The sequence below is a fragment of the Chrysochloris asiatica genome, unplaced genomic scaffold (genome assembly GCF_000296735.1).
Source record: "Chrysochloris asiatica unplaced genomic scaffold, ChrAsi1.0 scaffold00047, whole genome shotgun sequence".
Taxonomy (NCBI): Eukaryota; Metazoa; Chordata; class Mammalia; order Afrosoricida; family Chrysochloridae; genus Chrysochloris; species Chrysochloris asiatica.
Genome location: NW_006408565.1, coordinates 11,162,604 through 11,187,837, shown reverse-complemented (window position 1 = coordinate 11,187,837; position 25,234 = coordinate 11,162,604). Strand labels below are relative to the sequence as shown.

General features: G+C 47.3%; 2 protein-coding genes and 1 pseudogene across 4 annotated transcripts in view; 2 read left to right on the top strand and 1 right to left on the bottom strand.

Annotated features, from left to right (window-relative positions):
* The window catches only part of CEP85 (centrosomal protein 85kDa), a 51,900-nt gene extending 36,605 nt beyond the window's left edge, over positions 1-15,295 (top strand). For 2 of the 3 annotated variants that reach the window (XM_006862266.1, XM_006862265.1), the window contains exons 7-13: positions 2,126-2,278; positions 2,730-2,872; positions 4,313-4,427; positions 5,361-5,411; positions 12,854-12,961; positions 14,559-14,784; positions 15,135-15,295. In XM_006862266.1, coding sequence (XP_006862328.1) covers positions 2,126-2,278; positions 2,730-2,872; positions 4,313-4,427; positions 5,361-5,411; positions 12,854-12,961; positions 14,559-14,784; positions 15,135-15,295 — 957 coding nt within the window. Of the gene's footprint in view, positions 1-2,125; positions 2,279-2,729; positions 2,873-4,297; positions 4,428-5,360; positions 5,412-12,853; positions 12,962-14,558; positions 14,785-15,134 lie in introns of all 3 variants that reach the window. The other variant, XM_006862264.1, reaches the window with a different exon arrangement.
* A 1,371-nt stretch (positions 15,296-16,666) lies between these two features.
* Positions 16,667-19,522, top strand: LOC102836559 (annotated as a pseudogene).
* Positions 19,523-20,502: 980 nt separating this feature from the next.
* UBXN11 (UBX domain protein 11) overlaps positions 20,503-25,234 on the bottom strand; it is a 22,348-nt gene continuing 17,616 nt past the window's right edge. Inside the window, exons 8-14 of the mRNA XM_006862386.1 lie at positions 24,158-24,372; positions 23,786-23,863; positions 22,473-22,590; positions 22,254-22,357; positions 21,008-21,081; positions 20,781-20,921; positions 20,503-20,695 (exon numbers count right to left, since the gene is read on the bottom strand). Of these exons, the coding sequence (XP_006862448.1) occupies positions 20,503-20,695; positions 20,781-20,921; positions 21,008-21,081; positions 22,254-22,357; positions 22,473-22,590; positions 23,786-23,863; positions 24,158-24,372 (923 nt within the window). The remainder of the gene's footprint in view (positions 20,696-20,780; positions 20,922-21,007; positions 21,082-22,253; positions 22,358-22,472; positions 22,591-23,785; positions 23,864-24,157; positions 24,373-25,234) is intronic.

The following is a 25,234-nucleotide window of genomic DNA, read 5'->3' as shown; positions in this document are numbered from 1 at the left end:
CACAGTTAGTCGCTCTTCACTGTTTGTAGAGCGTAAGTCTCACCCCTTCAAAAGCAGGGACGTTGTGCCAGGTGCCCGGCCCCAGGCATAACAGAGGCTGCATGGCAGGGGTTGCCACTGGCTCCTGGGTTTACTAGGGCAGAACGTGCCCCTACCGACTAGGGTGAATTAACACCTCTTTACCTCCAATTTCTAGCCTACACGATGCTGTATCAACAGCCACTCACAAAATTTCAAGATAGCTGTGACACACCAACCTGCAGTCTGCCTGTTTTTCTTCTCTTTCAACACTCCTATACAGCTTCCTCTTCCATTCAGTACTCAATTCACCTTTCTGTCTTATCCTCTGGTGCTCAGGGTTCCAGGATCACCATCTGTAGATGTTTCACTCTCTCTCCCATGTCTTTGTTGCTGAGGGTCGACTCAATGCTTCTACTTACTTCACTATCTTGCCCAAGACTCAGTTATAGCTCTTTTGGATGTCTGCTTCTGTTTATGTTTCCTTCGGGTCCTTAACGTTTGTTTGTTTTGGTGTCTTTCAAAGCTGCGTGGAAGCGCTAAGGTTGTGGTAGTAGTTAGCCTGGTGGTCTTTAGTGTAAGGTGGTCAGACTTAGACTGTCCTTTCATCTGGGGACCCTCACATGTGAGTATCTGGACGACTATGACTTATCTCACTTTTTCTAGAGAAAATTCTTCACTCTGCTGCCTGGTAAGAAGACTGGGACAGGAATGCTTTAGTGTTTGGGGTCTCGGTGGTAAGAAAATTGATCTTTGGGACCTACAGTCTGTATAGAGATTTTCATTTTCAATGCTTTACCACCCTTTCCCTCTGGTGTGACTGATAGCCCTGAGTCTGGAGCCTCCCTCATTTGATTTCTTAAGTTCCCTGTTGGGGTTGCTTAGGATTAGGGCAGTATCAGGTTAGCCTGTATATAGACATCCAATGAATCCCCCTATTTTTCAGGCCTGTAACTGATACCTCATGCTTTAAGTTGAGTCTCAGAAATCGTGAGAGGCACATTATCTTCCATTATTATCTGTAACTTTCACTGCAGATTGTAACTTCCTCTGCTATACTAAGTCATTTATCCCTCTCTGTCCATTTCCATTTTTCAAAAACATGTTGAACTTTGTCATTTGCTTTTGTCTGGGCACTGTTCTCTTATTCTGTATTTCCTTCCTGTCATTTTAGAGATGTTTTGGAAGGAATAAGCATCTGGGGTCAGTTTATCATTTTTAAAATTTTAAGTCCTGGTATAGTACTGTGGGTTAATGTACTGGACTGCAAAGTCGGTTTGAACTGCAAGGTCAGCGGTTCAAGCTCACCAGCTGCTCCTTGGAAACCCTATACAGGGTTGCTATGGGTTGGAACGGACTCAACAGTACTTAACAACAACCTCGCAGCATTTTAAATATACTTCCCAGGTGATTCTGATGCATATTAAAATGTGACTCACTGGTTCAGAGCTTGAAAGGTACAGATAGATGTACCTGAGGTAAAGTTTGGCTGATTTTTCAAGACTCTATCATAGTACTATCTTATCTTTGGATAATTTAGGCTGGGCTTATAACTCCTCACTGGCATTCATGAATCTGCTTCAACTGTTCTCTGCTGCTTCTTGCTTCCTCCAGCTTCCCTTTCTCATAAGCCAAAGTGAAAGCCATAGTAGTGAAGATAAAGTCACCATTCAGCAAATGTTTACTGAGTGTCTGGTTTGTGCTGACCATTGTGCTGGGTGTTGGAGGTACATACAGTAAGGAGCAAAGTGAACACTGCCCCGTCTCTCAGGAGCTTAGAGTCTCATTTAGCCCTTTCAGGTAATTGCTTAACTTACAATTGCATGTGGTGTCTGGAAAAGAATGTATTACCTTTCCCACCAGAACTAGAGGGAAGGAAGCTGCTCAAGGAGCCCTTGTCCCCTGCCCTTGACTGGAAAGTTCAGATGTCTTAACTGAAGTTTATACCCTAAATCCAAATCACAGAATTTTTTAGTGTTTCCTGCTTTCATTGCAATAAAATACCACCCATAGCTCCAAGGGTAGAGGTGGTGGTCACTTTGAAAAAAGTTGGTGTTCAGGGTCTTAGAACCAGTGGTGATAAGACTCTTGACTTGTCTTTTTCAAGGTCAAGGGTCGTGATAAACACATAAATAATCTGAAAAAGAAATGTCAGAAGGAATCAGAGCAGAACCGGGAGAAGCAACAACGTATTGAAACTTTGGAGCGCTACCTGGCTGATCTACCTACCCTGGAAGACCATCAGAAGCAGAGTGAGCAGGTATCTGCAATGTTTGGGCATACCTGGGGCCAGCAGGAAGTGGCCAATCAAGGGAACTTTCTCAGCATCTGCTGTACCACTAGCTACCCTGCGGCTTCTTAAAAGGCAGGTTTCCAACTGCCTCATTCTGGTTTGACCCCTGCTAGGAGTATGTGTTTCTATCCCAGATAACATAGATCAAAATCTACATTTTAACAAGAATCACCTGGGGATCTTGTTAAGCCTATATAAATTCTGATTCAGTATAACTTGGGTGAAAGAGAAATTCTCAGCAGAAGGTCTAACCCGAATGAACCTGCTCACAGCTCTTAAAAATGAAATGCTAAGGGAGCCATGTCTAAACATCTGTCCGATTTGCAGTTAGACTGAAAATTTCTTGAGGTACCTAGACAGTCTTCCTTGCCTTGTTGACCTTGACTTGTTGAACTAAGCGTGGGATCCTGTCTCTCAGCTTAAGAATTCTGAATTGAAGAGCACAGAGCTTCAGGAGAGAGTGACTGAGCTGGAAAGTTTGCTAGAGGAGACTGAGGCAGCCTGCAGGGAGAAAGAGACTCAACTGGAAAGCCTGAGACAGAGAGAAACCACTCAACAAAGGTAAATATTACTGTTGGCTTGAGAAAAAGGAAATTGGGAGATAAGTACCTTATGTACTAATTGTGTGACTTTGTGTAAATCACTTTACTTTTCTGAGCTTTGGTATCTTTAGATTGAAAATAATATGAAAGCTCCCCATGGACAAAAAGAATAAATGTCTTTGGTACCTAGAGAGCAGCAGGGCTTGTCATTGTCCCCTTTGGAAAGATCCAACCCAGTGTCTGCGACATAGTCCTTGAGTTATATATGTGTTGAGTGAATGAAAGAACATTATAAACTGAGAAACAAGATAGCTGTATATTTGTAAAAGTAGATCCTTGTGCTGAGGAGCAAGGGTTATTCACATTTCAACCTTGTAAGTTAATGATTACCAGGAGCATCTGTTTGTCTTCAGCCCTAGGGATTGTTCTCAATTACCATGACAGGTTCTGAGAACAAAACAAGATGCCAATGTGTACTCTCAAGGTGTCTTGGGAACCTTTTCTAGTAGACACATGGTTTCCATATTAATAGTTTTTTAAAATTTGATGGCTATTTCCATAGCCTCTTGGATCATGTCAAGTTTCTAAGGGGATGAGTTTATCCTATATTCTACTGCAGTGACCCTGTTGTTTATCTCAGCAGATGGGCCATGATAGAAATAATTGTGGGGACCTGTGGGAGGAGACCATTGGTTGGAGTCAGAAGTGAGGTTAGGGGATAAGTTGAGTTCACCCCAGACTATGTGTACCTAGGAAAACAGGAATTCTATTTCCAAATTGCTGCACTGTATATATATGTGACTTTTATAATAAATCTAAGTAGATGTAATGAATGAAATTATTTTGGTCAAATAGAGAATCAATGGCAAATTTAATAGGTACTGGTCCCTAAGGAAGGAGCCCTGGTAGTGCTGTAGACTAACCGCTAGACTGCTAACAGCAAGGTTGGCAATTCAAACCCACCACCAGTCACTCGATGGGAGAAAGATGAGGCTTTCTGTTCCTGTAAAGATTTACAATCTCAGAAACCCTATCAGGGTCTCTGTGAGTCAGAATCAACCTGATGGCAGTGGGTTTGGTTGAACCCTAAAGAAGGAGCCCTGGTGATGCAGTAGGTTAAACGTTGGGCTGCTAACCACAAGGTCAGCTGTTCGAATTCATCACCCTGCTCCATGGGAAAAAGATAAGGTTCTCTTGCTTCCATAAAGATTGACTGTCTTGCATACCTTCTGGCTCAGTTCTAGTCTGTCTTATAGGATCACTATGAGTCAAAGTTAATGACAGTGGCTTTGGGCCTCTAAGGAAGGAAACGAACACTGAGCAGCTTCTGTGAAAACACAATTATTACTACAGACCTAAGACATTATCCAAGCTATGGTGTAGAAGGACCTAAGTGTCTTGCCCCAAAACATGCAGAAAATATTAGAGCCTGACTTTTAAAAAGGTCGCTGTGTTTCAGCCTGCAAGATAAGCAGTGTGTGAAGAAGAGCAGTGGAGAAGGCCCGTCCCAACAAGTAGAAGATCCAAATGTGGAAATGGAGTCCTGGCAAAAGGAGTGTGATTCCCTCCAAAAGGTGACTGAGGGTGTCCATGCTGTGACAGCCAGCAGACTGGGAGGAAAGAGAAGATAGTGTATTGAGAAGAAATCATGAGAACCAGAGGCATCCTGGGATCTACTAGCTAGAACTTTTCTCTCTTCTCTGAGAAGTTAACCCTGCATAGTGACAATTTTCAGTTTAGATGCCCACCCTTATGACAGGCAAACTTTACCCATGTAGAATACAGGTAAAAGTTAGTGGGGGAGAAAAAAAAAAAAAATTAGTGGGGAAGGGGTATGCCTCTGCATATCAGTGCTTAGAAATAGGCACTTCACGCATGGCTCAGGATCCATACGGACTCACTCGTGCTGGGCAGAGTTCTAACCAGCCAGGTGGTCTGATTTCTCAGACAGACAAAGGGGAGCCAAGGCCTGCAAGTAAGACTGACTGCATTTCAACAAAAAAGAAAACCCAGAAATGATTCAGAGAAAACATGACGCTTCAAAAAAATAAAAATAAAAAAATGAAGCCAGGCCAGTTCAGGGTTTCTCCACTAACGTGACTAAAGCTTTAAGCTTTAACAACAGCAGCCCTGAATAGGGCTGACTTCATTAAACTGAATTTTTATCCATGCCCTTTACCTTTAAAGAACCAGAATGTATACTGTCTGTATAAAAAGTTGATTCCACTGGTTTGTAGTCATTCCGATGAGAGTCCTCCTAAAAACTCCTCCTCCTCCCTCCAATTAATGGTCATAGGTCCACACGACATTCCTGTACACTGTAGTGTGAGGCTAGCCAGTCAGCATCAGGAGTCTGTGTCATGTTTTGTAGGTAGTGCTAACTGATCTTCACCCTGGTCTCATTACCAACAGGTTGTAGCCAGACCACAGGTCCTGGTGCAGACCCTTTCCCTCTAACTTCACCATTGACATTGTACTTGCTCCTTCCTTGATAACTTCTTTTTCAGGTTGTAGAGAAACAGCAGCAAAAGATGGATCAGTTGTGTTCACAAGTACAGGTAAGCAGAAGTCTTTGGAACATGGTGGGCAGGACTTAATGATATCTGTAGAATTCAGCCGTGCAGTTTGCTCAGCATTACAGGTATAAATAAGAATAACATCTGTCAGTGTTTTTGAGCTTACAATCTTGTTGGGAAGATAAACATGACTGAAGCTTCAGCACAAATGAGAGCAATGTTCATGTTATCCTGGGAGTACAAAGGAGTCACTGGATGGGATGAGAGTAGGTCAGGGACAGCTTCAAGAATGAGAAGGAGTTAGCCAGGCAAAAAGGAACTGGATAAGGTGGTGTTGGAATTCCACATAGAAGGAAGAACATGAGCAGGAGCATGGAAGCATGAAACAGCATGGTTTGAACATGGAACTGCAAGCTGTTTCATATTGTTGAAGTATTTATTCAGTTTAGTGTGGTGGGTGGGAGAGGTGGGCATTCCAAGCTACACTAGGGCCTTGTCTTTCCAACTAAGTTAGCTTTTATTCTATTGGTAGGTGATAGGATGCTATTAAACCACTTAAGATGTGGCATGGTCTCATTTGCAACTCAAGACTTGAGTTTGGAGGAAGATTGGCAGCCTGAAGATAGATAGGCAAGGTAAAAGACCAGGAGACTGCTGAGAAATTTTAGTGTGGAAATGTGATAAAAGGCTACGTGGCAGAGATGTTGTTTTTAAGTGCGAACGACAATTCCAACTCATAACGACCCTGTATAGGGTTTCCAAGGAGCAGCTGGTGAGCTTGAACTGCCGACCTTGCAGTACAAACGGTTTTGCAGTCTGGCACATTAACCCACAGCGCCACACCAGGATTCTACCAGAGATATGAGGGGGACCAATTTAAGTGATTTTTGAAAGGTAAAATTGGAATCAGTAACTGACGGGATCTAGGTGACTGAAGAATAGGGGAAAATCAAAGACTGACTCCCAATTTCTCATTTGGCCCAGACTGGGTGTGCTCTTAGTTTGGTTCTCCAAGATATCCTGGAAACCACTCAGGTTAGCTTTGGGCTCTAAAGGATGTTTTCCCACCAAACATAAATGCAGTGTGTGCAACTGAAAGCTACAATCCTGCCTTTACCATTATGTGATTTTTGGGCTGTGTCTATTTAAGTCACCTACTTTAAATCCTGTAAAGAAATAAGCCTAGTGAGCTTTTAAGGAACCCGGGTGGTACACTGGTTAAGTGCTCAGCTTCTAACAAAAACATTGGCAGTTCAAACCCAACAGTTACTCTGAGAGAGAAAGATGTGGCATTCTGTTTCCATAAGATTGTTATTGTGGTTAGGCGCTGTTGCGTCGGTTCTTACACATAGTGACCGTATGCACAACAGAACAGAACTCTGCCTGGTTCTGCACCATCCTCAGCAGTTGTTATATTTGAGCCCTTAGTTGTTATCACTATATCAGTCCATCTTGGTGGGGGGTCTTCTTTTTGTTGACCCTTCACTTTACCAAGCATAATGTCCTTCTCTAGGGACTGGTCTCTCTTGACCCACATGTCCAAAATATGAGAGACAAAGTCTCAACCATCCTGACTTTTAAGGAGCACTTTGGCTGTACTTTGTCCAAGACAGAATGGCTTGTTCTTTAGTGTGAAATACTTTGACTATTCTTTACCAACTCCATAATTCAAATGCATCAGTTATTCTGTGGGATTCCTTATTCTTGTCCAACTTTCACATGCATATGAGGCAACTGAAAATACCATGGCTTAGGACAGGTGCACCTTAGTCTTCAGAATAGCATCTTTGTTTTTTAACCCTTGAAAGATGTCTTTTGCAGCAGATTTGCCTAATGCACATGTGGTTTGATTTCTTGACTGCTATTTCCATGAGTATAGACTACATTCTTCCTTATTCATTGTCCAATTTTCACACCCATATGAGGTAATTGAAAATACCATGACTTGGGTTAAGTCCACCTTAGTCCTCAACTGACATCTTTGCTCTTTAATTCTTGAAAGAGATTGGATGCAGAAAATTTACTTAATGCAAATACATCATTGCTACTTCCATGAGTGTGGATTGTAGATCCAAGCAAAATTAAATTTTTGGCAGCGTCAGTCTGTCTCCATTTATTACGATGCTATTTATTGGTCCAGTTGTGGGGATGTTTTTCTTTACATTGAAGTGCAGTCCATACTTGGATCTTCACCGATAAGTATTTCAAGTCTTGTTTCCAGCAAGCAAGGTTGTATCATTGGCATATCGCAGGTTATTAATGAATCATCCCTCCAATCGGATGCCAATTCTTCTTTATATAATTACTCTTCTTGGATTATTTGCTCAACATACAGATTGAATAAGTGTGGTGAAAGGTTACAACCCCTGATACACACCTTTCCTGATTTGAAACCATTTAGTATCCCCTTAAGGAGCCCTGGTAGCATAGTGGATTATGAACTGGGCTGCTAATGGCAAGGTCAATAGCTCAAATCTACCATTCACTTCATGGGAGAAAGTGGAGGCTTTCTGCACCCGTGAAGATTTATAGCCTTGGAAACCTTATACAGAGTTGCTATAAGTCATATACCATATACCATTCCACCATCAGTATCCCCTTGTTCTGTTGAAACAACTGCTTCTTTGCCTATGTACAAGTTCCTCACAATGAAATGTTCTGGAATTCCAAATGTACAGGTTCTTCATGAGCAGAATGAAGTATTCCGGGATTCCCATTCTTCACAATGTTAACCATAGTTTGCCATGCTCCACATTCAGATGCTTTTGCATAGTCAGTAAAGTATAAGTAAACGGCTTTCTGGTAGTTTCTGCTTTCAGCCAAGATCCATCTGACATCAGCGCTGATTTTGCTCTCATTCCACAATACTCTTCTGAATTGGCTTGAATTTCTGGCAGCTCCTTGTCGACTGATAACAACTGTTTTTGAATTATCTTAAGCAAAACTTTACTTGTGACATTAATGATGTTGTTGTTGTTGTTGTTAAGTGCCATCGAGTCGGGTCCGACCCATAGCGACCCTGTACAGGGTTTCCGAGGGTGTAAATCTCATTAATGATAGAGGACTTAAAATACTTACTGATGAAGATCAAAGACCACAGCCTTTGGTATGTATTACATCTCAATGTAAAGAAAACAAAAATCCTCACCACTGGACCAGTCAATAAACAGCATTCTTATCTTATCAACAGAAAAGATTGAAATTGAAGTGTTGAAGAGAAAAGATGTCAGCTTGAGGACTGAGGTGCACCTGATCCAAGCCATGGTATTTTCAGTCACCTCATATGCATGTGAAAGCTGGACAGTGAATTAGGAAGACCGTAGAAGAATTGATGCTTTTGAGTTACGGTGTTGGAGGAGAATATTGAAAATGCCATGGGCTGCCGAAAGCACCAACAGATCTGTGTTGAAAGAAGTGTAGCCAGAGTGTTCCTTGGAGGCCAGGATGGCCAAACTTTGTCTCTCATACTTCGGACATATTGTCAGGAGGGACCAGTCACTGGAGAAGGATAATCATGTTTGCTAAGGTGGAGGGTCAGATAAAAAGAGGAAGACCCCCAGCGAGATGGATTGGCAAAATGGCAGCATCAATGGCCTCAAGCATGGCAACAACTGTGAGGTTGGCCCAGGATCGGACAGTGTTTCGTTCTGTTGTGCATAGGGTCACTATGAGCCTGTACTGACTCAATGACACCTAACAACAACAGATATTAATGTGTTGTTAGAGAGATTGTTCAATGATTTTCACATTCCATTGACTAATCTTTTTTTGGAATGGGCACACATGGATCTCTTCCAGTTGGTTGGCCAGGTAGTTGTCTACCAAATTTCTCGTCGTAGATAAGTGAGTGCCTTCATTGCTGCATCAGTTTACTGAAAGATTTCAATTTGTATTCTGTCAATTCCTGGAGCCTTGTTTTTCGCCAGTGCTTGAACATCTTCCTTCAATGCCATCAGTTCTTGGTCATATGCTGCTTCTTGAAATGACTGAATACCATCAATTCTTTTTGGTACAGTGAATGTGTATTCTTTCAGTCTTCTTTTGATGCTTCCTGCATCATTCAGTGTTTTAACCATAGACTCCTTCAGTATTGCAAGTGAAGACTTGAGTATCGTCTTCAGTTCTTTCAACTTGAGAAATGCTGAGCATGTACTTTCTTCCCTTTTGGGTTTCTAACTCCAGTTCTTTGTACATTGAATTATAATACTTTATCTTCTCAAGCTGCCCTTTGAAATTTTCTCTTGGGCTCTTTGACTCCATTATTTCTTTCAGTTGCTTTAGCTTCTTGGTATTCAAGAGCAAGTTTCAGAGTCTTTCAGTGATATTGATTTTGGTCTTCCTTTTATTTAAAGACCTTTTGCTTTCTTCCTTTTTGATATTCTTGATGTCATCCACAATTCTTCCAGTCTTAGGTCCTTAGTGTCTATAGTGTCAAATCTGCTTTTGAGATGGTCTCTGAATTCAAGTGGGAATATGCTCAAGGTCATATTTTGGCTCTCATGGACTTGCTTTAATTTTCTTCAGCTTCAGTTTGAATTTGCATATGAACAATTGATGGTCTTTTTCACAGTTGGCCCCTGGCCTTGTTTCGACTGATGATATTGAGCTTTACCATCATTTCTTTTAACCAATGTAGGTGAAATTTTTAGACATAACCAAACACTTTGAAGGAATGTGTCACAGGGCCTGAGGACTCAGGACCGTAGTATCTGGGGACACCAAGGTCAATTGGCATAACATAAGCCATAAATACAGTGTTCTATATTCTAATTTGGTTAATAGTGACTAGAAGAATTTTAAGAGTTTGTGAGCCACCAACCAAGGGACATCTATTGGTCTTTCCCTGTCGAAAAGAAAGAAGAGTAAAAGCAATCAAAGATGCATGAAAACAATTAATCCAATGGACTAATGGACGATGTGAACATCAGTCTCCATGATCCTGAGACCAGAAGCATTAGGTGATGCCTGGCTTTCACTATTAACTGCTCTGAAAAGGGATCACATTAGAAGGCCCTGGATTGGGAGGCAAATGTGGAACAGAACTTAAAATCATAAAAAAGGCCAGGTTTACTGTTTGGATTAAAACTGATCGAATCCCCCAAGACTATGGCTCTCAGTCACCTTTCAGGTCTTGAAATGAACTCATCCTTGTGACTTAATTTTCAGCTAAACAGTAGATAGGTCTTTAAGGGGAACAATGACATTGGGGAAATAAACATACCTTAAGCTCAACTATTGAAATTAAAAGGGTGGCATTTACCCAAGGACAAAATTTAGAAGGTTGAGGAAAGGAAGAGGATTGGAAACAGAAAACACTGGGAAAGAGTGGGATATGTCATGTGCATTGTAGGAATTACAGTCAGTGGCATAAAACACAATGTGTATGAATTGACTCCAACATTTAAAATCACACATTTACTTATGACCGGGCTGTTGTTGTCAGGTGCCATCGAGTCGGAACCGACTCATAGCGACCCCATGCACAGCAGAATGAAACAATGTTCGATCCTGGGCCAACCTCACTACCGCTGCCACACCTGAGTCCATCAATGATGCCACCTGGCTGATCCATCTCGTTGGAGGTCTTCCTCTTTTTCTCTGACCCTCCACCCTACCCAGCATGACATCCTTCTCCAGCGATTGTTTCCTCCGGACAATATGTCCAAAGTAGGAGAGACGAAGTTTAGCCATCCTGGCCTTTAAGGAGCACTCTGGCTGCACTTCTTCCAAAACAGATTTATTGGTTCTTTTGGCAGTCCATGGCACTTTCAGTATTCTCCAACACCACAACTCAAAGGCATCAATTCTTCTACGATCCTCCTTATTCACTGTCCAGCTTTCGCATCCATATGAGGCTATTGAAAACACAATGGCCTGGGTCAGGCGCACCCTAGTCCTCAAGCTGACCGGGCTACGTAGACAAATTAAAATGTGTAAGAATTAGGTGGGGCATTAATTAAGGAGCTCTGGTAGCGTAGTGGACTGCAAACCTCAAGGTCAGCAGTTCAAAACTACCAGCTGTTCCATGGGAGAAAGGTGAGGCGTTCTGCTCCCGTAAAGATTTACAGCCTTGGAAACCCTGTGAAGGGTCACTGTGAGTCGGAACTGACTCCACAGTACTTAACAACAATAACAACTTAAGACGAATTGGACTCCTGGTGTGGTACTGTAGCATAAGCACTGGACTGCTAACCACAAGATTTTGGTTCAAACCCACAACCACTCATCAGAGACCCTAGTTGGGGTCGCTATGAGTCAGAACTGACTTGACAGTTCTTAACAACAACAGTAACACTTGGACAAATTAAAGCTTGCAAGAATTAGGTGGATTCAGCATGGTATACTGGGTTATTTCATAGTGGTGAAGCTTCATCTTTGGTAGTTTTTTATTAACATAAAATGGTTAGTTTCAAAGATAGCTTTTACAGTTTATTCAAATCTGTTTAAAAATTGGGATGGGTACTGGAATAAATAGACTGGAGAGCAGAAAGTACAAGAATGAACACCTTCATCCTTCTGACCTTTGACCCCTACATACACACACACACACACACACACACACACACACACACCTACCTTATGATACTTGTGAATGCTCTACCCCTCTCGTGTGTCAGTGTTTTGACGGCATGTGACTGTTATTCTTTTTAGTATTTGCAGTGCCTATCACACTGTAAGTACTTTTCAAATATTGAACTGACCTGAATGACATGTTCTCTGCCTTCATGAAAGTTATCCAGTGGAGAGAGGAATCATGCCCAGCCAACTAGAATATTAAAGCAAATATATTCATGAGCCATGATAGAAGATAAGTGTCTAAGTGGAATTCAGATTGATTTGTGGATTAGGGATGGCTCAGGTGGGCTTTGGAGGTTTCTTGGAGTAACAAGGCAGAAAGCAGTCTCAGCATAAGGAAAGAAGAAGGAGCAAAGGCATTCAAGGTCGATGGAGCCTTTGGGGAAGACGGCTAGTTCCCTTTTGTGACTAGTTGTTGTTGTTGTTAAGTGCCATCGAGTCGGGTCCGACCCATAGCGACCCTGTACAGGGTTTCCGAGGGTGTAAATCTTCTACGGGAGTAGAAAGCCTCATCTTTCTCCCGCGGAGCGGCTGGTAGTTTCGAACTGCTGACCTTAAGGTTCGCAGCCCGATTCGTAACCACTACGCTACCAGAGCTCCTTTTGTGACTAGAGTAGAGGCCATATGGAAGGGAAAGAAGGACTACTACTGGAAAAATTAGGTAGGGGCCAGACTGGCCTGAAATGCTCTCCTGAAGAGTTGGACTCTGGGTAGGTGGTCAGGGGCTATAGGTGGGAAGTCATAGATTAGGGCTCTTGTAAAATTTCTAGCATTGGGTGATGGGACTGCTTTGGTCTGAGCCAGTATTGTGATATTGGTCCTTAAAAGAAGTTAAAGGAGAAATGTTTAGTGTGTTCATTTGTCACCCTGGTGTGTTTTTTTCCACCACTCTTTGCCATGGAATTCAGAGCCTAGAACAGGAAGTGGCTCAGGAAGAAGAAACAAGCCAGGCTCTGAGAGAGGAGGCCCAGCGGAGGGAGATGGCTCTGCAACAACTGCGCACAGCTGTGAAGGAGGTGAGTAGCCTTAGCCCAGATCCCTTAAGTGTTGTCTCTGCAAACTTGAGTTCTCTGTATACTTTACTACTCCTGCCTGCACAAGAGCCCCAGAGTTTGAGAGGTCTTTACTGAGAAATGGAAAAGTACTTTGCCTCACTCTTTTTATCAAAGGCCCTAATATCTTGGAATGGAGTCGTCCTGGTATGGTGCTGTGGTTAATGTGCCATACTGCAAAGCCATTTGAACTGCAAGGTTGGTGGTTCAAGCTCACCAGCTGCTCTTCGGAAAGCCTATACAGGGTCACTGTGGGTCGGAACTGACTCAGTGGCACCTAACAATAACAAGGATGTCTTGGAATAACATAATCACCCAGGAATGCTTTTTGGATGTAGAAAGTTCATTGTAAATCTCTCTTTTGTCTTTCTGTAGCTACAAATTTGTGGGATTATGGAAAAAAGTACAAGAACACTGGGGTTTGGAGGTCCTTATGCAGTAAATAAGAGGCCTGGTGTGGTGCTGTGGGATAAACACTGGGCTGCTAACCAAAAGGTCAAGGGTTCAAACCCACCAACCACTCCTTGGAAACTGTATCCAGGGTTGCTATGAGTTAGACGACTCCAATAACATGCAGTAAACAGAGCTTGTCAGCAGGGGGCAACCAAGTTCACTGACCAAACTTCCTGGAACATTGTCTCCTGGAGCTAGGATTTTCACAAGACTTAGTGTGGGTAGAGGTCTGGGACTGGAGGAGGAACTGTATTCATGGTCTTTAAAGTAGAAGAGAGGTAAGCTGGGATGAAATGGAGAAGGGTGTGTTAAGCTGTTTAAAGAACTGTAGTGGAGTCCGAGTGTGGGGCTATAGGATAAACACTTGACCACAAGTTTGGTTTGAACTGTAATGTTGCTGTTCAAACTCACCAGCTGCTCCTTGGAAACCATATACAAGGTGGTCACTGTGAGTCAGAACTGACTTGACAGCATGTAACAACAACAGTATAGGTAAAGGGGCTTCAGAAACTTTATAGAAAAGTTGAATTGAAAGATATACATAAATAATTGTGTCTGTTTAGTAAAGTCTAACTGCTGAGGGGAGAATTTGAAAAGGCAAGACATATTTTAGTTCCTAGCTTATCCATCCCCCTGCCAGTGATATATCTTACTTGTCCCCTTTTTATTTCCCTGACATACACTGATCAGGCTGGCTGGTGGCCACTTTTGTCAGGGTGGCAGGGAGAGATTGAAACCAGTGCCTCCTCAGATTTCACAGTTCACGTTAAGCCTTCTCTAATGGCTTGCTAACAGAGTTGGCTGAGGGACTGGCTTCAGATAAGAGTTCCTAAGGGCAGTAACATCTCTAGTTCCTGAACCGAACCTAGAGGTTGATGATTCAGAATCTCCTGGGGAGCAGCTTCCTCACTGATGCTGGACCCTAGTGGGCCCTACTACCTGCAGAAGGAATCAGGCCTGATAGGGGCTGGGAGGTGGTAGAGAAAGGAAACACAACCTATGACTCACACCCTCCCCTGCACACACTTAGATTCTTATATCCACTCATGCATGGATACTCTGCCTCTCCTTGGGCTTGGGCTAATGTGACATCCAGCTGTCTTTTCAGCTTTCAGTGCAAAATCAGGACCTGATTGAGAAGAATCTGACGCTCCAGGAACACCTGCGTCAGGCCCAGCCAATGTCCCCACCTTCACCAGATACAGCCCAGATGGCACTTGAGCTGCACCAGGAGTTAGCCAGTTGCCTTCAAGATCTGCAGGCTGTTTGCAGCATTGTGACCCAAAGGGCACAAGGCCATGACCCCAATCTCTCTCTGCTCCTGGGCATTCACTGTGAGTCCCCCGTCAGTGTGAGCCCCCAGAGAGAGGGGGACATGTCTGTTCTCCTCTCACTCCATCCCACTTTCCTATCCTTAGGGTGGGCAGTGCGTGAACAGGGCGGCTACATACGTGTTTCCCAGAGTAGGAGTTCTATAGGTCTACTTTGGAAACTGGCATCCTGCATGCAGATACCATAGGCAGCAAATTACCAGCTCAGTATCTCCAGCTGCCTTTTTTTTTTTTTAATGCCATGTCCTACAATCTTGACCATAAGGTGATGCCTGTCCATAGTGTCTCCTCCACATGAAAGTATCCCTAGCTGACCCACTGACTTAACATTCTTTACACACTCTCCTCCCCAGCCGCACAGCACCCAGGGAATCAGCTAGACTTGCAGAAGCCGGATGTGATCAGGAAGAAGCTAGAGGAAGCTCGGCAGCTGCGCTGTGACATCGAGGATTTAAGGACCACCATGTCTGACAGATACGCCCAGGACATGGGAGAAAATTGTGTCACACAGTGAGGAATGCTTGGATAGATGGGACAAGCTCTATTCCCCCATTGAAGGGCTGGGTTGCTGAGAGTCCAGCCTAGCCAGGTCCCTGCCCTGACAGTCTCTTGCCTACTGCCTGCTGCAATTTCTAGCGAAGAAGGGCGGTAAGAGTGTATCTGAGAGCCCTGGGCTGATTAGGGAACGGTGCCTGCCCTGCCCCACACTGGCTTTGCTCTGTTGGATTGAGCTTGTCCTCTCATCCTGATTCACCCTTCGAGGGTATGTTACTAGTTCACTTTTGTAGGCACAACTGATAAGTTTTCACATGCTGCTCCAAACCCCAGGCTGACATCTGAGGCAAACAAATTACTTACCTCCCTTCTCCATCCTCTGGGATGGATCCACATTCATTCCCACTCCATACCTTAATCTTGTTGATTCCCAGCACTCATTAGAGAAGCAGGAAGGGCAGTGGGTGTTTGAGAATTCACATGCTTCGTGTTCTCGTGGGAGCTGAGTTAGCTTTCTGAGTGTTCTCAGGCCCAGTTCCATTGCTTATTCCTCAGGGCTCTTGTTCTCCCAGAAGCCTCAGGATGGTCTGTTTATGAGCAAAGTACCCACTAGGATTAGACGTCCAAAATTGCAGCCAGGGCTCCTTAATCTGTTCCCCACACCATTTTACAGGAGACCCTGTTGCCTTCTGAGCCTGGGGCCATGACCATGTGTTAGCACAGGCCCTCCCTTCTACTTTCAGTCCTCCTTGGTCTCTGAGTGTAAATGCTTCTCTCTGGATGAGGACTTGAATAGGATTTTTCCCCAGAATGCCAGAGGGCAACTGTCAAGCTGCTCACCCCTTCCCTTGAAGCTGGGGCCCACGCCTGGCCTTCTATTTGTGCCTCTAGTTTTTTTGGGCAGACCTTTCACTTTGGGCTCTTTGAGTGCTCAGAGTACCTAGTACAGGTTGGCTTTACATTAAGCTCTCAGTGTTTTGTTTTTTCCTATTTCTTTGGGGCCACTGGAGCCTCTGCTTTCTGGTTTTTCTTGTCTTCTTGGTTTAAGGGGCATCTCACGATTGTTTTTATCTGGTTGTTTGGACTGGCCCAGGCCTCCTCCAGATCTGAAGCCAGGCCTGGCAGGGGCTGTATGGGTATGAGGGGAGCACTAAGCAGTTCAGGAGCCCTGAGTCAGCCGAGATTGTTGTGAAGCTTTGAGCTGTCAGGGCAGTATCCTGGACCTCACTCCTGGTTCTGAATACGATTCTTTCTTAAGTGTTTTTACAAGTGTTGTGTTTTATTTATGGAGTGAATTATCCCTTCCATTCAGAGCAGCCCTAACAGGCTATTCCCTCAGCCTCTGGGCTCCTGTCTCCTGAAAGCAGAGCCGTCTGGTTGGTCTCCACCCATGTTGGGAGCCCAGCCACCACCATGCTCACGGGTATTTTTCCTTGTAAAGTTTATAAGCAGTTATTTATATGAATCTTTATTATGTCAACTGGTTTGTACTGCCTATTTTGATTACAAAATAAAATAAAATATTTAACAGACTCCTCAGTTTTCAATATCTTTCCATCACCAGCATACCTTACCTTACCCATTTTGGCTTACTGAAGTCAAAGGCTGGTGTTTACCAAAGTTTCTCATAAGTGACAAACAGAGATCTTTTGCAGGTACAATCTCATGTCTGTATCTGTACCATGTACTTCTGCTCCTCTGTTATTCTGTAGGGGCAAATAAGATCTCTATCCACACCCCCTTCTGTTGGGCCAAGCTCTCCTGAGTCAGAGCAACTGCGTCATTGCAGAGTTTCAGCAGTCCTCCTAGGGAAGAAGTCTTGCTGATTCTGGGTTGTTTATGAGGAAGCAGCTTCCCAGAGCAAGGATATTCACCAGTTTGCCTCAAGGTGACAGTCTTGCTGGGCTGTTACCTTTCTGAACATGAGCTGGGAGAGACAAGGGGCATCATGTCCAACCCCAGATAAATAAGTCTCTAAAGCTGGACCTGAGTCTTGGTGTGGTGGCTGTGGGCTAATGTGTCAGCCTACAAAGTCGTTTGAACTGCACAGTCGGTGGTTCAAGCTCACCAGCTGCTCCTTGGAAACCCTATATAGGGATCGCTATGGGTTGAAATCTCTGGTAGCGTAGTGGTTACGAATCGGGCTGCGAACCTTAAGGTCAGCGGTTCGAAACTACCAGCCGCTCCGCGGGAGAAAGATGAGGCTTTCTACTCCCGTAGAAGATTTACACCCTCGGAAACCCTGTACAGGGTCGCTATGGGTCGGACCCGACTCGATGGCACTTAACAACAACAACAACAACATGGGTTGAAATCAACTCAAAGGCACTTAATAACATAAAGCTGGACTGCTTGCTAGGGCGTGCTTCCTCCGAACCTCTTGAATGGTTGCTGGGAGCAGTCTCTCAGAGGGCCCAACTGGGGGCCCCAGGACCTATTATGGATCTTTTTAAAAATGGCCAGCTGAGGCCAGGCTCTGAGGCCTGAAATTTAACTTCTGCCTCTTTCCTTCCCAGAGCTATCAGCCTTTTGCCTTGGTCTCTATCTGGCGCCTTGAGGGTGTGGCCACCACCCTTCCTTGTCTAAACCTGCCGAAGTAGGAAGGAACTTTGGGGGAAATCGCCCAGCAAGGGCAGTCCCTGCTTTAGTGGGCCTCCCCTTCCCCATGGAGGAGGGGTTCCTGGGGGTGGGGGGCTGCTAAGGATGTGGACCTGGAGAGAGATAACCTAGCCTGGAAACTTTGAATTAAAAATAACCCAAGCCTTCTAAAGCACACCGAGCTGAGCTGTGAGCTCTTCTTCCTCTTGGGCGCTAACCGTGGCGCTGGTGGGTCGTAGGGTGCAACAAATCTGGCCAAGGACTGGGCACAGGACCTTGCCTAACCCTTGCCCCTGCCCTCCTCGGCCTTTCTTACCTTCGGGTCTTACCTCCCCAACCTCACACTGTGCAACCCAAAACAGGCTAGGAACGAGGAGGATGGCTACAAAGGGAGCGGCCTTGCGTGGGTCTGAGGTCTGGGCGCCTGGTTGCGGAAGGGGGAGGGGAGGGGGCCTCAAGCACACGGGCGGTGTCGCGTAGGCCCCGCCTCTGCCGCGCGCTGCCTGCGCCACCCATTGGTCCCGACTGTGGTGACTCGCAGCCAGAGCAGGAAGGAAACCGCTCCCGAGCGCGGCCGCGTCGTCTCCCAGCCAAGCAGCTGCCGCTATCGCTGTCTGTCTGTCTGTCGGTTCTTCAGTCTACCCGCAGCATGAGTGGCCTGCGTGTCTACAGCACATCGGTCACTGGTTCCCGAGAAGTAAGTGCTTATGAAAGCGGGCGCCTGAGGAGCGGGTGGGAGGCCGTGTCCCCGAGCTCCAGTCGGGGGCCCGGGACCCGCCCCCCAGGACGGGGTGGTTGTGTGGTGGCGATGAGGGCCTGGCCTTCAAGGTTTGAAGGTGTGTCCACGGACCTAGCAGAGCCACTTTATTTGGCATCTTGGGTCTGAACTGCCCCTGCCCATCCCCCTTCACCCGGACAGCCATTCACATCCTCATTGCCAGGCTTCCCCACCACATCCTTACCCTGCTTCTCCTCCTGCGTGTCCTGGGGTAGTGGTGACCCTTTACAACACCGCCATCCAGGCCTGCCTTGCTTTCCCGCTTAGCTCCTTAACGTACCTCATTTCCCTCCATTCATCCCTCCCCAAGCCTGGTGGTTCCTCTATCCCGTACCAACCCTCAAGCCTGACTCACCCTCCCAACTGACTAGTGGCCACAACCCTTCCTCAGAATGTGGAGGGCGTTAGGGGACCAAAGCCCTGGTCGTAGACCTTCATGTGGCCCAGGCTTTCCCCATATATCCCTGAGCCTGACCACTGACTGCTCTGACCCTTCATCCCCAGATCAAGTCCCAGCAGAGTGAGGTGACTCGAATCCTGGACGGGAAACGCATCCAGTACCAGCTAGTGGACATCTCCCAGGACAACGCCCTACGGGAAGAGATGCGAACCTTGGCGGGCAACCCCAAGGCCACCCCGCCCCAGATTGTCAACGGGGACCAGTACTGTGGGGTATGGGCGACCAGTACTGTGGGCAGGGGGAGTGTTGTAGAAATGGCTCCAGTCAGGGTCAGACCTGAGATAAAAGCACTAGTGGGCTTCCTGTGGCAGCACTCAAGTGACCACCCTATTTCCTTCTCCTAGGATTATGAGCTGTTTGTGGAGGCTGTCGAGCAAAATACACTGCAGGAGTTTCTGAAGCTGGCCTGAGCCTACCCACTGGTCCACCCCCCAGCCCTCACCCGCCATGAAGGACCTTGTGACCAATTGCCTGTCATTCCTAGCCTCCTGACCTTGGAGCCTCTTCTCCCTCTCTAACTGTAGCCCCCTCTCCTCCAATCAAAGACGACATTCCTTACCCTCTAGTCTTAGGCAGCAGCTCCAGTGCTGGCTATCCCAGCCAGACCTTGAGGCTGCGCCTGCCTGGTACTGGCTGATGCGTACCTCTGTTGGTGTCATCAGCCAGGGTTCTGCCAAAGGCCCCGCAGTCCGTCATAAGAACACCCAGAGACAATTAAATGTTTCATTCCAGTGGTTCTGTGTCTGTGTGATGGTGGCCAGAGCATCCTAGGCAAGCATGGGAGATGCCCCTCTGCTGAGGCTGCATTCCTGGGACAGAGCTGTCCCCATGTCTGTCACCTCTATGTGCTTAGATATGTGTCTGGCACACATAATAAGCCTGTGTGAACCAACCATTCCTGGAATGGTCTGGTTCCCATGTCTGTGATCTGGGTCCCTGATGTTCCAGTGCCTGGTGTAAATGTGCCCCTGCCTGGATGCCAGAAGGCTGCCTGAGTGTGGGTGTGCAGTTACACTGTTGCCAGTGTGGGGGCATGAGGGTAGTGTGGCCAGGGCTTTGTGCCTACTGTTGAAGGGTCCCCACAGGCCTGTGGGTTTGTATTTAGAGGCCGTGCTGCCCCAGCCAAGGCTGAGGATCAGGGAACTGGAAACCCAGCTGGGCCATCCCCTCCCTGCACTGGATCAGCTTAGCCCTCAGGGGCCAAAGAGGAACCTGGAGGACAAAGACCCAGCGGCCAGCCCCCAGCTGGGGCTCAGATTACTGAGGGGCGGTCCATGCTGCCCCTTCCTCTGCCCAGCTGAGCTCCCGCCCTCCCTGATGTCCCACTCAGTGGCTGGGCTGAGAGAGCCTAGCAGATCACCCGATGATGAATGATGGCAGTGTGGGGGCTTTATTCAGGGCCCGGACCAGGCTCTGGACCAAAACCGGGGTGGGCCTTGAAGACGGGTGGTGGGGCCCGATGTGCCCGCAACAGCAGTGTTGCGTTGGGCACTAGGCCTGCGTCCTGCAGCGTGAGCGTGTCGTCATCGTAGATTGTAGGCGGGAAGGTGCTGAAGATCTCGAAGGCAGTGGGGTCCGTGGCCCTAAGGACCAGGTGGGGGCGGGGCTGGTCAGTCTAGATATGGAACCAGCAGTCCCGCTACAGCCGTATCCCCACCTGGTGCCCACCTGAACTTCGCTAGCAGGGCACGCACGTCGCCCACGGTTTCCTTGGGCCACATCATCAGCAGGAATGCCTTCTCACAGTTCTCGGACTTGATGCGCAGCATGCAGAGTGGGGGCGCTGGTGTCTCAGGTGATTCCTGGCTCCTGAGGACCCAGGGCCATCAGCGCTCCTTATTAAAGCCCAAGGCCCCACCCTTACCTCTCAGCTTGCGGCCAAAGCAGGCCCTCACCTCTCACGCTCTGCGGCCAAAGCAGGCGTCTCCACCATGATCTCTTGTATCCGGACTGACAAAGGGCAGCAGTTCTGGAAGGCAGAGAGAGTGGACAGAGCCCTGGACCTAGGCAGAGCACACCTCCTCCAGATCTTAAAATGGGACTCAGTCTTGGTCATGGATGGATGAGGCCAATAGGTCAATGTGTGAGTAGGTGGGAAGTGGTTTTGTGTAAACTGGAACCCAAGGAGAGAAACTGAAGGAGAGGGAGGCCCTGGAAGGTGGCCCCAGAAAGTCTTGAGCTCCCTCAGTCTAGGAGGTAAGTCAGAACCCCACATAGACCATGACCGGGTAGAGTGCTACCCTAGGGGAATGGCATCTGGTATGTGCGGCGAAGCATAAGGAGCCCTTAGAAACAGGGAAGAGGTTGACGGGTATTCCCGACAGCACAGGCAGGGATCCCGAACTCAGGAAAGACTTCCCAGAGGAGGCGATACATTAGAGTAACTGCAGCCAGTCACATGGCTGAGGCTAGGAATCAGGTTGGACAGGAAGTGGTTGATAGGTGGGGAGGGGCTTCGATGTATGGTGGCCTTGAGGGCCAGCCTAAGGAGCTATGCTTTTCCCACCCCGAAATCCATTGGAAGATTTCAGCAGAGACAGAATCTACGTTTCTCAAGATGTACCGTGATGGAGTCACCTTTAAGGGGGATTGGGAGGGCTGACTGGGCAGGAAGGCCAGCGAGGCCGTTGCAGTTGTCTGGGAGACACTCTGAAACCTAGGTGGCACGGTGGGAATGGAGAGAAGGGATGGATCTATTGGGAGAAGTTCTGGGAATCAACAGACCCGACAGGGCTTGGCAGAGTTGGGGTGAAGGAAGCTGAGGACTCTGTGAAAACAGGTTTGGTGCCTTTCACAGCTGGAAACCTGGGTGGACTAACACGATGAGGAGTAGAGGGAGAGGATGATCTCTGAGGCCCCCTGAGTTTGAGGGGCCCTGAGGGACAACTAGGAGGAGATATTCAGGACTGAATGAGATCATAATTTGGTCTGAACCACAAGGGGGAAGCCTGTGCCTTGGGCTCAAACCTCTTTCCATCAAATCTTTCCACTGCTCCCACTCCACACCCCAACCCACTGCTGGGTCCGAGCCCAGAGCTCTCAGCAGCGCAACAGATAACAGGTGCTCCAAGCCTGAGCCTGCAGACAAGCCATGGTGATACACACCCTCAAAAGAGTTGGGGGAGTTGGATCTGTTCTTACCTGTAGGGTGTTGCGGATAGGACCCCGGATGTCAACCACCTCGCCTTGCCGGATCACAACCTTGGGGAGCCTGTTTAGAAACTTCTCAGCAGTCATCCTGGAGCCTATAGGGAAGAGGGCATCAGGACCCTTGGCCAGGGCAGGGACTGACTGTGAGGATGGAAAAAATCACCTGCACAGCCCCCCAGCTACCAGGGTCAGCCCCAGGGCTGAGCTCACCTGAGTTGTCCAAACTGCCTGAGGCCTTGCATAGGCTCTGTTGGCCTACCTCTCGGCCCTCACCTGGGAATGGGTCCAGCCCATTCTCTGGGTAGAACTGATTTCGAAGATCGCTCACCTGGCAAGAAGGAAGGGAGACAGAGGCAGGCCCAGCTCTTCAGCTCTGGGCCCCACTCTCACCCCTGCTTGTCCACACAGAGGTCTCAGACATCTGGGAACAGGACAAAGGGCTAGTCTATGCATCTAATGCAACGCCCATTTTACAGATGAGGAAACTGAGGCCCTAGAAGAGAGGAAAGGAACTGCAGTACCTGTTGCTGTCATCTACCTGGGCCCTGCTCTTCCTAGAAGCACCCCTGATCTATGCCAGCTGAAGCCACAGCACTAATATCCTCCTGGGAGGCCCACCCCCACTCCCCCCCTTCCCCTGCCCTATAGCCAACTGTAAAGGGAGGGCTTAAGGGCATACAGAAAATACCCTCCACTTTGGTCAGACCTACCATCACACATACGAGGGGGATTTCTAAAAGTTAGTGGAAAAGTGGAACTAACAGATAATGGAAATTTTCCAAGAACTTTTTTTTCGAAGGCCCCTTGTATTACCTCACTTGCCACCATAAAGGCCCTCCTCTTAGGCCCTCATTTTAGCACAGATTGCCTCCAACACCCCAAATCATGACTCACAGTATTCTAGCTATGGTGGCACACGCCCCCTCATGTGGAACTAATTCAGTCACCCTCTGGAACATACTGTCTCACGTGCTCCCATAGTGGTATTGCAAGCTCACTCTCCAGCTACATCCTGTCTCTCCTTCAGCCTAATATTGGCCCTCTTCTGTTCTGTATTTGTGACTCACAGGACTGCCTTCCAGCCCAACCAGATGGCTTTAGGGAACCTCTGGGGGAAGCTGGGCCACTTTTGCATTGATTCTTCAGGGCCCCCAGAATGTCAGGGGAATGCCAACGGAGAATAGAGTGGCAGTAGTTCTACTCTGAAAGGAGTCCTGGTGTGGCACTGTAGGTTAATGTGCCAGACTGCAAAGCCCTTTGGACTGTAAGGTCGGTGGTTCAAGCTCACCAGCTGCTCCTCAGAAACCCTATCCAGGGTCACTATGGGTTGGAACTGACTTGACAGCATTTAACAACAGTTCTACTCTGAAGAGCTCTTCTTTCAGGGTGCCAGCAGAGGGTGCTGAGCAGCTTTGGTGGGGTCCCCCTGCAGTAGCAACCACAAGTATGGCAGCCTCGCCACTCCTTGCTAGCCCCACTTCAGGCTTACGTAGGGAGCTGTGGTTTGAGAACGAGCCCATCACCTTAAAGGGGACTCCATCAGGATATAGTCGCTGGAGCTCCGAGGGGAAAAAACCATCCAATATGTCTCGGAGGCAGCGCTGCAGAGGATAGAGGAAGGGTGAGGCCAAGCTGAATATGTGTGGTGTCCCACAACCAGCTTTCTCCCTGGATGGCAGTGGATCACTCTGGACATACTATCCTAGACCCAGAATTTGGATGGGGCAGGGGCTGGGAGGTAGGGGGAGCACCCTCTGCAAGTTTTACATGTAGCGCTAATTATGGTTGGCCTTGGGTGCCCAGTGGAGGGCAGGCTTGGGGTGAGCTGGGCCTCACCATCTCCAACTATTGGTGGTCAGGCAAGAAGACCTGAGAGGCTTGTCTCTTGTTCTTACCTGTGTGGAGGGATCGTAGAAGGGCCGGAAGGGCCCATCAAACATAATGATGCCATTCCGGTAGAGTTTCAGTGGGATAGGTTCCAGGGCTCGGAGACGTGCCCCCCCAGGGACTGGTGTCACCTGGCTTTCGCCCTCTACCACCAGTTCACTGAGGTCCTTCAGGCTGGCTAGCAGCTTATCAAAGTCCACCTCTGGAGGCACCACTGAATCCCCTGGAAAAGAGGAGGGACATCCATGAGCTTTTCCCGAAGATGCCATGGCTGCCCTCCCCACTCTGGGAAGCAGCATCGCCTTGAGTGGCTGACTCCCTGAGGAGTGGAAGGTCAGCTGACATTCTCAGAGTACCTACTATGTGCTTTGGGGTTAAAATCCATGATCACATTCACTCCTCATATCAACCCTATACTGTAGGGCTTAATCATCTCCATTCTTCAAATGAGGAAACTGCCACCAAGTCAAACCCCAAACCCCATTGCCATCGAGTCAATTTCAACTCATAGCAACCATATAGAACAGAGTAGAACCACTCCCAAGAGTTTACATAATAAGGCTGTAAATCTTTACAGAAGCAGACTTCCTTATCTTTCTCCCAAGGAGAGCTGGAGGATTTAAACCACTGACCTTGCTGTTAGCAGCCCAATGCCTAACCCACAGTGCCACCAGGGCTCCCTTAATGACATGCCTAGGGACACACACTAGTAAATGGCAGATGCAGGATTTGGTCCCAGGTTTGTCTGTATCAGGCACTGGGTTGGCAACTGGAAAGTAGAGCTCCAACCCAGGATCACAGCAGTCTGGATTCAAATCCCAGCTCCTCCATTTCTGGCTATGCAACCTTGAGACAGGCTATATCCTGCTCTGCACAGCAGTGTTGATGGTGGGGCATCTACCTCCTGGGATGGCCTGTCAGGCCGCGATGACAATTAGGTAGGTCACTGGAACCACTCCAGCCATGCTAGTTATTGTTACCAACTCTACCTTGCCAATTGTGTGGATCATGACAAGCTATGGACAACATTGAGAAGTATGAGTATTCCAGAACACTTAATTGTACTTCTAAGAAATCTGTACCTA